Source organism: Alosa alosa, chromosome 13 (assembly GCF_017589495.1).
Source record: "Alosa alosa isolate M-15738 ecotype Scorff River chromosome 13, AALO_Geno_1.1, whole genome shotgun sequence".
NCBI lineage: Eukaryota > Metazoa > Chordata > Actinopteri > Clupeiformes > Clupeidae > Alosa > Alosa alosa.
In genome coordinates this window covers 4,032,805-4,048,435 of record NC_063201.1, presented here as the reverse complement: position 1 = coordinate 4,048,435, position 15,631 = coordinate 4,032,805, and the positions used below count along the sequence as shown (strand labels likewise).

The window sequence follows — 15,631 nt, the reverse complement described above, 5'->3', positions numbered from 1 at the left end:
ATCAAAGGCAGAATTTTGGTGCCATGTTAACACTAGTTGGTTTCTATTCCAGATTTCCAAATTAAAATGGAGGGGAAAGTGTATGACTGTAACTGAACCTCCCTCAATCCAAACCAAACATTTTAACTACACTGTTACAGTGTTAACTGTAGGCTTCATTGAACCTAGTCTGGTTAAAACCAAACTCATTCACTTTGTGAACAGTCTGAACGCTCACGATTGGGAAACCTCTCCAACACTAGCATGGTGACGGCGTAGACATAGTGTTAACTTTGAAATCATTGGTCCAGCCTAACCAATCACATTGATCTGGGACTCCTAACGTTCCTACTTCGCCTAAACTTTACAAACGGACAATAAACAGCATCAACAGTCAGGAAACAATGTATGCAGGCCTACCTTGGCCGTAAATACATTTGCACATTCTTTCAACAGCCATTTTTGATGTTTGCAGACATTGCTACCACAGTTTACTACGGCCACTCTCGATTTCGAAACTTTAGCGTCATCCCCTCTCGTCGCTGACTGGGCAGGTTATCTGCCGACCGTTGGAAACGTGAATTATTATGGTGTCCCAGACTAGGATCTCCCTGAAAGGAGATCTAGGTGGCTGTGGCCAGGCTATCATGGACCTAACATTGATTAGGTCTTTGTTCTCATATTTCTTCTACATTATAGGCAATGACTTCATTGCAACAAAAGCATTATACTGTTCTACCACCTCAGATGAAGCAGAAGTTCCTCAAATAGCTTCCCTTACGGCCCCCTCCAAACCCCTGCTTTGTCTCCCATAATGTGCAATACTCAGCCTCTGTAGCGCCGTAATAGCCAATAAACGTGGATTGCCTCCTGTAAAAACCCCTTATATTGCTTCACAACGGTTTGCCTTTATGTTCCACCCGAGACCGCTTTGCACTGATGGGATCACTGTTACGGGATCACTGCTACGTGTGGCTGATTGTTCTTTGGTCGGGAGGCTGTAGGAACAGGGGTCTCTTCTGACAGGGCAAGGCATGGTGGGAATACATAACTGACTACAAAACAGCTGCTTCAGCTTCCTGAGTGGTCGCAGTAAGCATCAGGAGTGTCACTGGCGGCACATTTATTTAACACATTTCTTTTCTTATCCGGTTTAGCTAAACTGCAGGCGACACTCTGGGAGCACCTTGGACAGCTCCTCGTGGGCGATCACTTCTATAGGATTACAGAGGGCTTTTTTTCCACCAGACATATCACAGAAGAATTTCTTAGAAGAAGTCCTTAGGCTAGTTCTTGCGCAGTACAGTTTGTACCAGGCATCAACTACTAAAGTCACCATCTGTTCAGGTAAACTACTTGTGGAAAGCAGACTGTGGTTTTAACAAACAACACTGTGGCCGGATTAAAAACACACACACAGACACACACACACACACACACACACACACACACACACACAGACACAGACACACAGAGAACAGAATAAAGACTGGAGACTGGAGAGGTGGGGAAGTGAGGTGAAGCAGGCACACACACACACACACACACACACACACACACAAAGTAAAGAACACACACACACACACACAGAGAGAGAGAACAGAATAGAGATTGGAGACTGGAGAGGTGGGGAAGTGAGGTGAAGCAGCCACACTGAGGATTCTGACATTGGACCTCAGCACACCACCAGCTCTTCATAATGCCGTTAAATCCTTGAGCTTTGGCACAGAGAGCACAGCAACTTGGGTGAGGGGCAGAGAAGGATAAATGTGTGCAGGCACGCACACACGCACGCACACACACACACACACACACACACACACAAACACAAACACAAACACACACAAAGAGTTAGTTTTGGAGAGCAACGCTGCTCTCTGCTGGCTGCAAATGGTACCCACAGGAGCATTGCACAGTATCAGCTTGCAGCTGCATGGTAGGTCCTGGACTGATTTAATTTTAATTTGTTTCCTGAGCAAAGTATGCATGAAAGGACAGGACAGGACGTTTAGCCTTCTACAGAACTGACACACACTTACACAAAACTGGTTAGCAATTTAGCAAAAAAGTGTGAATTGAGCATGGTCAACAACCCATGCTCTACTGTGAAGACCCCTACACATTCGTAGACTCATGCTCTACTGTGAAGACCCCTACACATTCGTAGACCCATGCTCTACTGTGAAGACCCCTACACATTCGCAATACTGCACAATACCACTCATGATGTTCTTCACAGAACATCAACTCAAAAATCTACACATCCTACCAAAGCCATTTGTTTAATCATGTACACTGGTGATCAATAGGTTTGTTAAGTCTCATGTACTGCACTGCACTTCATCAACTCCACATTAAATATGCCCTGGCGCTGATTAGGGCTGCCCTTTATGGTCACTGTCACATAATGAGATTGATGTGTTTTGATTAGGAGGACATGAGGATCTATTGTTGTGCAAGTCTCTTCATCAGAAACACACACAAACATACACAAAGAAACAAAACAATGCTAATCGATTTACAGGCATAAGAGTGTGTGTGAGTGTACGACGTACAAGACATGCACACACGCCAAGACATGGATTACTGAATGACTCAAAGACATGGTCGCACTTCACACAAAAAGCACATTGGCAAACCAGCAACGGAATGTGTGTAAATGCTATTCTTTGTTCTGAGTGTGTGAGTGGAAGAATGTTTGTGTGTGTGTGTGTGTGTGTGGTGTGGTGTGTGTGTGTGTGTGTGTGTGTGTAGCAGGTGTGGCGTGGTAAGGCAGGTGTGTGTCTGTGGTGTGTGCATGTGTGTGTGGTGTGTGTGTGTGTGTGTGTGTCCTCCATGTTCTGAGTGCTGAACAGGTAACTGGCCATTAGCTGCAGTGCCTCTGCATTGACGGGGTCATACTCCAGGGCTTTGGCTATGGCCTCTTTACACCTTGCGCCTGCTGCCCCTCCATACCCATCACACAATCACACACATCGATCACGCATCAATATCACACACACACACAAACCCACACAACGCCATTACGCACACACCGCTATCAATTGGCCAATCCATTGGCACACACACACACACGCACACATACATTGCAGCGCTAATAATAATACACGCATCGCTAACATACACACACGCGCACACACAATAATAATACACATTACACATACACGCATACAGAACGCAGACACGCACACACACACAATACCCATTACCCATCACGCGACATTACACCACACGCACACATACACACGCACAGACATGCACACACACGCTAATACCTGCGCGCACAATAATACCGCGAGAGAAAACACTCATTAGTAAAACTCATAATGTAGCCTGTTTACCTGCCCACCATTGAATCATTTAGCTGGTTTTGCACAGCAGCACTCATGCTACAAACCAGTGCTAACACGGCTACTTGACCACTGCTTCCGATCAACATTTGCTGGATCAATCTTCATTTAAATCACTGCCTCCATCCCTCCAAAGCTGTTTAATGCCAAACACACCTGTCAATTAAGCATACAGAAATGACATTTTCCCTGACGGTGTCGGTATTGATTTATTTCTTTGTGTATCTTTATGAACGCGCACACACACATGCACACACACACACACGCGCGCACACACACACACACACACGTCTCTGAATGTTGCATTCATCGTTCAATTATTAGGTTGATGTGAATTGCATCATGAATAAATCAAACAAAAAATGCAACAGTTATGACAACCCTTTCACACACGGGAATCCAGTAACGGAATGGCAATGAAGTTCATTTGCATGTTGCTTACACAAGATAGCCTAGTAAGCATTAACTGAGCTGGCAGAATCTTGGCGTTTTTCAACACAGTAATCCCTTTTTTTTAAGGACAGTCTTGTTGAGTTTGGTATTCAGTAGTGCTTCTCCATTTTCACACAGAGGGGCATGTGTTGTTGTCCGTCATTCCATTCCACCAAGTAGTTTTTGTCAAATATGGATTTGGTTGAATTGGGTACCACCAGTGCATGTATTCAATTTTAAAGCAGCTGTGTTATTATGATGGTTGTGTAATGTCCAACCACGGCTTCAGGACTCGGACATGGTGTACGTTTACACTTCATTCGAGCGTCTTGGCCGAGGCCACTTGTCCATAGGAAAGTCCGATGAATAAGGGCAGACCTCAGAATCAATGCTGTGTTGGGACCCGTTCAGAAATTTCTATCAATCCCAATTAGAAGGATTCTGCAAATGAGCCCACTAACAATCTAAATCTCTTCCAGAAATCATTCCAGCCTGACTGCTCTGCCGAATCCAGGCGCTTTAAGCCAGTAAATGCCATCGGGCTTAATGGCATTTAGTGTCTCCGGTGCTTGACTGAATCCCAGACTAATTCCCGGCTGGGTTCTGTCCTGGGGTTTCCAATCAGGCCCTCTCATCCTCGCCCTCGATCACCTCAGTGATGAGACCATCATCTCCCGCGCCAATCAATACTTCATTAGGGCAGGAAATGCTTCCACGCGGCTAAATCAACTCCGCCCCAAGAAGCCGAGGAAGACAAAAGAGGAGACGGAAAGTTGAAAAGTTCCATTTCTCTCCGTACCTACTGATCTGGCAAACGATCCGCCTTCCTGTATGACACACACTCTCCCCCTCCTGCAAATCTCTCTTCCTCTCTCTCTCTCTCTTCCTATCCTCTCTCTTTTTATCCCTCTCTCTCTCTTCCTATCCTCTCTCTCTCTTCCTATCCTCTCTCTCTCTTCCTATCCTCTCTCTCTTCCTATCCCTCTCTCTTTTTATCCCTCTCTCTCTCTCTCTCTTCCTATTCTCTCTTCCTATCCTCTCTCTCTCTCTCTTCCTATCCTCTCTCTCTCTTCCTATCCCTCTCTCTCTCTCTCTCTCTCTTCCTATCCTCTCTCTCTCTCTATGTGGCTGTGTAACACCCCACCCCCTCCCAGTCTGTCTGTCGCTCTCTCTCTCCATGGGCCAGGTGCAGAAAGTACCAAGGCCATTACATTAATGACCGCACACTGTGCACACATCACACAATAACTCTGAAAGTGCATCTCTCTCTCTCTCTCTCTCTCTCTCTCTCTCTCTCTCTCTCTCTCTCTCTCTCTCTCTCTCTCTCTCTCTCTCTCTCTCTCTCTCTCTCTCTCTCTCTCTCTCTCTCTCTCTCTCTCTCAAGATGTGCCATTCAAAAATGCGAACATTGAAGCATAATGACCAGAAGCATCTTAGAAATGAAACTCTCTAGTCAAATTGGTTGCGTGCTCTGAACAGAAACTTTTTATTGCTATGGAAATAATTCTCAGCTTCAGAAGTGTTTAAATTATTTTACACAGAAAAACATAAACTTCTCCACAGAAATGTAAAGATGCACTCCAGCCACAGATTAACACCTAAAAACCCATCTTAATTTCTCAAAGGTACAGGTTCATATGTTGTTGTGACACAACAACAATGGGCTGTTTTCAACATCAGCCTGATGATTCTAATCAGAATTTGAGTCTGATACTGCTCCATTGGGACGTAGTTATGGGGTGTGTTTCAACCCGATATGGGGGAAAATGCCTCTGCACTCAATTGGATAGACCTAACCGAGCAATGAAATAGCTTACCGTGAGCTGTAGGAAGAACACCCGAACCATCCTTCTTCTCCACAAATGCCTTAACATTACTTTCTGGTCTTTTTTTTAAAGTTATTGCGCTGTCAATATCTTGTACAACACCCGATAGTGAAATCTAAGACAAATACGTAGGCCTGGAAAGGTAGGCTATTCAGAAAAATGGATATTTCCCCTCATTCGTTTTTAAAAATAATTCTGTTAACACTGACTGTAAAAACAGTTGGGGAAGGGTGTCGCAAACCCCTCAAGCAGACAGGTGGCCAATCAGAGATTTCAAACAAACGAGGGAGCAACATGTCACAATGCAAACACACTGTTTTCCCTTGATTAAAGTGAAACCGGAGTTTTCCCACATATCTTCTTTGGCCGAAGTTTTCAGAAATAATTGTTTTCAGTGATAAAACCTCCGTTTTCGTGTAAATGAAAGGCCAAACCGCATGGAAATAACATATGCATTTATCCTATGGGGTCTTGCCGTCTGTCTAGCTTCTAGCCACAGCGTGTTTTGTCACAAACAAAATCAACCGAAGCGTGCTCAGATGACAGGATAGACGAGGCACTGTTGCTCATCTGTCCATCATCGTACAAAGCCCAATCTGATTGGTCCTAACAGCTCTGGTTCGGGCATCGTTGCTCCACAATGGAGCAAGTCCAGACCGAACTTCCCGACCTCAAATTTTGTGGGCGGGGCTAAGTTCGGCTGGCATCCAGACTAATCTGCCTATCTAAACCAGAAATACTCAGCAAAACAAATGTACCTCCGCGCTACTGCAGGTCACATCTAGCGCATCGACGGGAGAGGACTGAATACAGTATGAGAGAGAGAGAGTTCACCGGAGCGACAAAGATGTTGAATTTTAGTAGTTTGTATTAAGGACATAAGGACTAACGTTTCAATTCTGATGAAGACGTGGCACACATCGAAACGTTAGTCCTTATGTTGGCACCTTAATACAAACGACTAAAATTCAACACCTTTGTTGCTCCGGTGAACTAGCTCTCTCTCATACAGAAATACTCAGCCTTGGCGTATTCTGCATATTAGAATCGTGATAGGTCTTATAACACATAAAACACATCTAATGGACATGTAATAAAGGTTAAGTAGTTGATAATAGTTGATAAATAGTCTTTAAAACTGTGACCAGGTCACCCCATACATTTGTGAAATCTACAATGATCAAATAAAATGTAGATGGACAATTCTAAAGATTAAGATTTGTCCAGAGAACTCCAAAAGATCAGTTCAAATTGGGGAAAGACTGTTGGAAGACAGTATATGCAGAAGAATCAAAAAATCATAAAGCATAAAGGGTTTCCCTTTGGGGTTACCAACCAAGAAGAGTGAGTGAGAATAACAAGCAATTAACCAACTGTCTGCTCACCCGTGCATTTAGAGTTTTACACTTGCTATGTCTACATGAAATTCTCCAGACAGAGCAAGAGATATCTCTGGCACTCTGCAAAACACTTTCACAAAAGGCTTCCTCGAAACTTACACCAGGATAGCTGAATGCCCAAACCAAGAGAGGAGACAGCTCAATGTTTGTTTGAATTGACAGACTGAAATAAATCATGCTCACAGATGTGTTCTGTTTGATGTGATCTGCATGATATGTGTGTGTGTGTGCGTAAAACGGTCCACAAGGCTCACCAGAGGTCTGTAAAGTAAATCTCTGCCATAGAGCAGAAGGCCACAGACAGGTCTTTTCCTGACACAGCTGGTTCGTCTTCTTCACCACAGGCCGACGCCCCCTCAGCAGAGGCAGCCTATCAGAAAAGAGTTATCAACATCACATTAGTAAAAGGTACTTGGAATAGCTTACACACAGAGGTCTGAACAAAAAGCTGTACTTGGTTTTGTCTGCACAAGGAGCCATGTGAGATTCTAACATCAAAATGACTACCGTACTCTGTTGGACGGGGTTAATCCATCCACCCCCACCCCAACCCCCCAGACATGGGTCTTCCTGCATCTCTGCCATATCTGGACCAGTTCCGTTCCAGACCCAGCTCCTTGTGATTCAGTCAAGAAGAACAAATAGGGGGGAAATGGTCACTAATGCAATCAAAGGCAGAGAGTGTTCAACTGTGAAGCCATTACCCTGGTGCCGCCATGAAATTCTAACCTAATGGAACAAACGTCATAACCCTGTGTGCAGGGAGGGTTAATGACCGAACTCGGAATGCTCGCTGGGTTTATGCTTGTGCTTGATGGAGCTCGGGTTTATGCATCAATTCTGACCCGGGCATAAGACAACATAGGGCAAAAAATAATAAAATATTAATAATCAGTAAAAACGATTTAAAGATAATGGGAGCAGAATGCAGCCATCCAGCCACCTTCACCTTCACTGCGACAGATCATGTATAATTCCTTCAACACCTTAAGATATAATGGAATTATATATCTGTGTCAGGGTGATCTCTCCTCACCCCTCTTTTTCACATCTACTGTACACTAAAACAAGCACAAAGGCTTTAAGAGAGTAATTTGTTTCAATTAAAGTTTTTATCTGTCGTGGCTGATGCTTTTAGCTAAAGCAACTTTCAGATGTCAATTAATTGCAAAGCCTGACTTCCTAGAGCAAGCTGGGAGTCAAACTCACAACTTTTCAGGCTACTGCAGCAAACGGTACAAGCTCCTTATCCGCAACACTTTTCACTGCCATTCTTCATGTTGACACTGATGTGGAGTCATTTGACCATAGGCTGTGAGTGACTGATGGACCCAGGTACCACGCTGGTCCTGACTTTGTCAACAGTTGGCACTAGAGCTCCAAAGTTGCTCCCATTTTCCCACTGTCATTACAAGTTGTACGAAAGATCGATTTTAAAATGTATTTAATCCATCGACAATAAGGCATAATGATTAAGCATACAATAACTGTATTGGCTGTGATAAGTCTCAGCAGCCATTGTGTCTTGAAGGCCTGCGAGTCTCAGAATCAATACTGTGCAGTGCAAGGAGGCATTTGAAGAGTGCAACGATTTCTGAAGCTTTGGCTCTGTTCTTTAGTGCATGCAATGTGAAATAATAATACACTATTCACAAAAAGTTGGGGATATCTGGCTTTCGGGTGAAATTTAATGTTTCAGTACAGAAAGTACTGAAACATTGAACTGTTGGACATGCACATTCAAAAGTTTAGAGAAGGTCACATTAAGTTCACCTGTTAAGGTTATAGTGGATTTTAGGTTCATCCTGAAATTTCAACCGAAAGTAGTGCTGGGCGGTATACCGGTTCACACCGTATACCGGTGTATATTTTCGTTATGATATGATTTTTTTTATATACCGCCATACCGGTGTATTTGATTACACAACGTTTGGAATGCTGCACCGCGCGACAGTGTTTCAGACGGGACTTTTTTCACACGCACGCATGGTGCCACTGTGAGGCATAGTGAGGGTAAACACAAAACACCATAGGTTTTCCCCATGTATTTCCCCAAGTATGACCCTTAAGGCTTAATTTCTCCTTAGGTAAGGGGTTTATTTAAGGGTGTTGCACAGAATACCTTAAATTGTTTCTTTAGTTAAGGAAAAACGTTAAGGGATACTGCATTGAAAGAGATTTAGTTTCTATTGAGATTGTTCAACAGCTGTAACTAGCTGGCTAGTAGGTGATGTCGTTAGTTACAGTAGCAACCCACCGAACACAGTGACGTTTAATGTTCATCTCACCTTAAGAATATTCACTGAAATTATCCAGGTAGCAAGTAAAGCATGTTGTCTATGGTTATAGACGACATGCACTGAGCAATACTAGCTGGCTAGTTAGAAATGATCCTGACTGTCATCAGTGCACCAAAACAAACTTTTTTGTTAATGTTTTGCCTAGTAACCCCAACCAAGCTCATGGCAGGCTAACAAGACATCCACATCCACATGAAGTTAACGTTAGCCTACCACTAACGTCATGTAAACCACACAATAACAATAAGGCATGTTTCTGATAGGCCTATTTGACAGAGTAAGTATTAGCAGAGAGGTTTTATTTTAAAAATTGCATAATTTTCAAAAAAGTATAATTATTGCAAGTTGCACTACTTTTTGTATTGGTTTTACACAAGATGTTTGTGAAATTTGCACAGTAAAAGTTCTGTATTTTGACTGCAATTGTCTTTGCATTCTGATTAGATTCTTCATTAGAATCATGAGTGGCTCTTTGTAAACAGCATCATTTTCTGGGGCCATGCAAAACTGCATTACCACTAGTGTGGAGTTATTCTACATCATGACAGTAAAATAGACCATCCTTAGTCAATGTAGGCTACTGCAGCAATTCCTCTCTCAACCTGTAGAAAATGCTGTGAACATCTGATTATGCATGGGGGGAAAAATACCGTCATATACCGTGAAACCGTAAGAGTTTTGAAAAATACCGTGATATACATTTTTGGTCATACCACCCAGCACTACCCGAAAGTCCAATAATCGTAACATTTTGTCAGTAGTGTAACTAGAACACAGTATTGATCTACAGTTACATCTAGAAAGACAGAAAGACTGCATACTGTACATATAAAAAGTGTGTCTTATTTCTCCCAAAGACATTTTGATTTAGAAATGGAATTAAGACAAATAGATTATTTAGTATGTGTTAGACAGTCAAGCTGTTAGACCAGATTAGCTTTTTGCTGAAATGATACACTTATTAAGACAAGAGAAATGTTTGTGTGGGCTTGTTTGTGAATGGGAACGTATCATGACACAGCAGAAGAGGGGATGTGAGTTATGAAAGCCGTCCGCAAGCTATCCCAAGTGCTCCACGGAGCAGACATGGTAAAATATAATATAGATGAGTTGTTTGCAATATTGAACCAACTTGTTTGTAAATTCAAACAGTTCTGCAACACTGCCTATGTAAGCTATGCCACATTAAATCATATAAATCCTCAGACACAATAAGAAAGGTGCAAAGACAATAAACAAGGTGGTTCAGTGAGTTGGCCTATTGTGTAACATACTGTTGAAATAGGTCTAATGTTTTTTTTTTTTTTAACTAGGTGGTCCGTGATTTTTTTTTTTATTATTGGTTAAGTGGTCCTTGGTCTGATATATATACAGTAACAGCAATTCTGCAGTCAAGGAGCTATCGTTCAAGCTGAAAAAACATTTACACTATATATACAGTGACAGCAATCCCACTGCCTCTACCATAAAGCCCATTTTGGGAGACACAGCAATCCTTACATCGGCAGTTTTAAGAGGATAACCATTCAAATAATTAAAAATGACAACTCATTTGCAAGTTTTCATGTGTTGCATTGACACACGCTCCACAAATCAAGCCGTCCGATTCCAATTCCAAAGCCCAAGCTGCTCCAAACATGTGTCCAGAAAATTGTGCACACACACACACACACACACTAGCAAACATCGTCATTGTATTTCTAAACTTTTCTTTTTAAATACAACCGCAGTTCTAGACGTTTGTTAATGGGAAGAGTCACATCACCCTGTTATGAAACAATACTGCCAAGCTCTAAATGCTGCCCTCCATTTCCTTCCAATTCATTTGTTCCTTGTCTGAGAGAGCTTCAAAGAAAAGTACCCATCACCACTAATGGAATCGCCACTAATGACAGGGGAGATTGAGGAGACCAGGACAGACGCCAGAGCGGTGAATGATCCCCACAAACAAGACAAAGATAAGCATTTCAGACAAGTAGCCCTCACTGGCTCCAGCGATCTTTGGAAAGACCAAAACAATTACTGCCAGCTGAAGTGAGTATGAGGCTGTGGCTAAAAGGGTAGAAGCTGTACTTTCACAACACACAGAAGGAAAACAAACAGAAAGAATTCCCGCATATAGCCTACACAAAGAGACTTAAATTTAAAAAAAAAAAAAAAAGTAATTAAATAATTTTTCAATAAAACACGGTAAGAACTGTCACAACTCTATCACAGCCCTATTATATGTCAAATTACCAGTATGAGGAAGCTGATCATCTTTTTAACACTGAAAGTGGTGCACAACAACTGAAGACCTGGCCTTTGGCAGTGCTATATGCTCTTGTAGTCTTCTATCATTATAGGTACACTATGCAGGTTTTTTAGCTTAACTCATTGAATGCCAAGCTATTTTCGGGAGCTTTGTCCTAGAGTGCCAGCAATCTAGACTATTGTTGATGAATTTTGTACAGCCACAGCATATTCTGTGTTATAGCTATGAACACATACAATGGCTCGTTTAAAAGGTGAGACTATAAGCTCTCGGTGGGTGCAAACCGTGTATTTCTACACGCCTCTGTTCCTGAGAAATACCAAGCTAAACAGTGGCTAGTTTTCATCAAAATCGCAGTTTTTTTCTAGAAATGGAGATATAACGTCTTTCATGAAATATGAAGTGTTGCCTGTTACTTACTTGTGTAAACTTTCCGGGAAGTGATCAGCGAGACCTGGCGAGACTGCCACCTTGTGATAGACCCACGAAAATGGCCTGGTTTTGACCTGGCGTGCATGCGTCACTGATTCGACCCAAAGCGGCAACCGAGTTATGATAAAATGTCCAGATAAAATGTCCAGATTGTGCGTTTTCATGAGTTTCCGATCGTCATATATTTCATTTCCATTCATCACAGAGTTCCCAAAATCACATATAAGGTGTGTTAGAGTGTCTAGTTTCGTAATTTAAAAAAAAAAGCTAAAAACGTAATATTACGTTTTTGGCACTCAACGCATGGGAAGGAAAAAAATTAATATTACGTTTTTGGCACTCAATGAGTTACTGTAATATGCAAGTTTTTTTAGCTTAATTTACCTTCATTTAACAGCTTCAGAGTCATAAGAATGGTTATATGACTGAGAAACTCCATCGCTACCTTTTTTCTAGCCGGTGCCTGGTGGGTTGAATGGTGGCCGTCTCGCTTCCCCCTAGCGCCTGTGAGCGGAAAAACCACCCTTTCAACTGTGGGCTGGCGGGCCGACGGCCTCAGTGTCAGGGAGTATAACGAGTGTAACAAATTGCTTTACTTCATTCAAATACACATGCACGCCAGGCACCGGCTAGAAAAAATGTAGCGATGGAGTTTCTCAGACATTCGTCATGACAGAGCCAGCGAAAAAAAAGCAAAAACCAAGAAAACAGTAAGGAAATTGCCAATACTGCATAGTTTACCTTTAAGATCTGCAGCAGGCAAAGAGACTGCTCCAAGATGTTAACTAGGAGAACACTGACCCCTGCTGATGAACTTGTGCATTACACCCAAACACATGTTTCAACCTATTTTATACAGTCTATGGTTTCAACGATGTATAAGCAACACAAGCAAGAAATCTGAAACCTCCCCAAAAAAACAAAAACAATCCTAATTTCTACTAATATCACATGCTTGTTCTTAGACCGTTCTTAAACACTATGCAAAAAAAATACAATTATTCCTATTTTCATTCATATAGTTTACATCAAATTCCTAAATCACATTTCTTCCACCGAGAAACATAAAATGTTTACAAGTAGTCAGCAAAATGAAGAAATGGAAATGTTAATAGTGCAAAGACTACTGCAAACACCACTATTGGGATAGAGTGTGTGTGTGGTCATGCAGCATACTTACGCTGGGCTGCTGTGTGTCCAGAGTGCTGGTCATGATCTCGATGCCCTTCCTGAAGTAGTCGATGGCCTCCTGGCCGGTGTGAATCTGTCCCAGGTACATGTACTTACTATGGCCCTGCTCAGGGCTCAGCTCCACCGCCTTCAGAAACACCTGCACTGTGGTCAAGGAGCTATCGCTCAAGCTGAACAAACATTATATACACTATATCAGTGTTTCTCAAAGTGTGGTCCGGGGACCACTGGTGGTCCGCAAGCTATCCCAAGTGGTCCACGGAGCAGACGTGGTAAAATATAATATAGATGAGTTGTTTGCAATATTGAACCAACTTGTTTGTAAATTTAAACAGTTCTGCAACACTGCCTATGTAAGCTATGCCACTTTAAATCATATAAATCCTCTGACACAATAAGCAAGGTGCAAAGACAATAAACAAGGTGGTTCAGTGAGTTGGCCTATTGTGTAACATACTGTTGAAATAGGTCTAATATTTATTTTATTTTTTTAACTAGGTGGTCCGTGATTTTTTTTTTTTTATTATTGGTTAAGTGGTCCTTGGTCTGATATATATACAGTAACAGCAATTCTGCGGTCAAGGAGCTATCGCTCAAGCTGAACAAACATTTACACTATATATACAGTGACAGCAATCCCACTGCCTCTACCATAAAGCCCATTTTGGGAGACACAGCAATCCTTACATCGGCAGTTTTAAGAGGATAACCATTCAAATAATTAAAAATGACAACTCATTTGCAAGTTTTCATGTGTTGCATTGACACACGCTCCACAAATCAAGGTGCGCACATGAAGAGGGCACTCCACAAGATCCTACATTAGGAAACGTTGACTTTCTGCTTCACTTGCCAGGGTTTACGCTTCTGAAATGTGCAGCAGAGACTAAGTAAACAAATGTGCGGCAGAGACTAAGTAAAACTTTATAACTGGAGAATGACCACCAGGAGCCTCATGTGTGGTCATCAGAAGCCCTGACATGTCCATCACTGGGAAGAGGCAGCAAGGTAAGAAATGTGGGTCCTACACATCTATGTCAAAATATAATCTATAAACCACGATGTGCACCTACAGTATGGACACACCTCTGAGGGTTCAAGAAGCAGTTACTTGTTGCTTTGTTCAGGACAGCTGAAGAAAATGAAAGGATATTTGCTTGGCCTTGTCCACCTCACCAAGCTCAGCACAAATGTTCCCCATCATATCCAAAACCTCCAGATTAGTGGACTCAATGTCCAAGGCACGTTGACAAAACAGACGGGCCATCGGGAGGTCGAAGTTATCCATGCTTTCTTCTACCTGTGAGGTGACAAGGCGGGCGGGGGGGGTGGCAGATGACAACAGAAATGTTGCGTTGGTTAGAGGGGGAGATTATGGTTATCACACATATAAACTGTTTGGGCATTTTACTGAAAGGTCAGCCCACTGACTCCAAGTTACCTTTTCCAACAGCTGTTCAACCGTGTACTTTTCTGCCGTCTTCTTCTTTGCTTTTTCTTGCATCCTCACTTTTATGCGGTCCTGTGCAGTAAATGCCACTAGCCCGGCACCTACTATAATAGTGCAACATGTTCAGTTTGTGGTGGAACATACATGACACTGGTGAAAAGTGTGTAAACATTGTCAAAAAAGTTAGCCAATTTAGCTAGCTAGCAATATTATCATTGGCATGCATAGACTCCCAGAGATCTCGAATAGATTCACACAACTAGCACTCAATTCGATCAAGGGCTCAGTTTTGACCACTAATAGCACTGTACTCTGTCGTGTCATGTAACTCATCTACATCAGAGTTATCATTGGTTAGCCATAGCTAACTGCAAGTTGACAAACCTCCATTGGAACGTGTCTTTTTGGACTTGCTCTTCTTCTTGCTCTTCGCTTGACCTCCCATGGCTTCAATAATTTATTAGATTTTATTTGACAATATGACAAAATGTGAGATGCCAACGAACTGAGAGGAAAATGCTGACTTTTAACAGCTAAGTTTCTTGTTTAATCTTCACTGTCTGTAATGTGCTGTGTTTCGCATGCTGTTTCGTCCACCCACCACATGTGTGACTCTTTTGCTACGGAATCAAAAGTAGGACAAACTGAATGCTCAGCAATCTCGTAGCTTTAGCCGTTTTTCAACAACGCTGTAGTGTTTTCCTGCTCCTTAGGGCTGTGACTACTGCGGAGTGCTGAGGCTATGTGTGTAAGATGTTATAAAGCATATGAAGAGACTAATCATGGCGCATTCTTTGTCACCATATCATAACTTTGTCATGCACATTGTTGGTGCAGGTGTTTTGGGTGCACTTCACGTCACTGAATTTAACGACCAAATATGTCGTTTGATGTCTCCCGTAAACGTGCACGTTGCAGTTAATTAAATTGCTTTAATCTCTTAATTTCTTAGACATGATGTAACACGAAGGTCTACGTGCGTGTAGTAATGTCTACATAACATGATTACGTAAGATG

The 15,631-nt window shown here is 42.3% G+C and overlaps 1 protein-coding gene across 1 annotated transcript in view; it reads right to left on the bottom strand.

Moving 5' to 3' along the window:
- si:dkey-12j5.1 (probable assembly chaperone of rpl4) overlaps positions 1 to 15,318 on the bottom strand; it is a 73,635-nt gene extending 58,317 nt beyond the window's left edge. The window contains exons 1-7 of the mRNA XM_048261654.1: positions 14,999 to 15,318; positions 14,606 to 14,718; positions 14,318 to 14,464; positions 13,154 to 13,303; positions 7,242 to 7,357; positions 7,065 to 7,081; positions 2,811 to 2,917 (exon numbers count right to left, since the gene is read on the bottom strand). Coding sequence (XP_048117611.1) covers positions 2,811 to 2,917; positions 7,065 to 7,081; positions 7,242 to 7,357; positions 13,154 to 13,303; positions 14,318 to 14,464; positions 14,606 to 14,718; positions 14,999 to 15,059 — 711 coding nt within the window. The 5' untranslated portion in view covers positions 15,060 to 15,318. The remainder of the gene's footprint in view (positions 1 to 2,810; positions 2,918 to 7,064; positions 7,082 to 7,241; positions 7,358 to 13,153; positions 13,304 to 14,317; positions 14,465 to 14,605; positions 14,719 to 14,998) is intronic.
- Between the last annotated feature and the right edge of the window lie 313 nt (positions 15,319 to 15,631).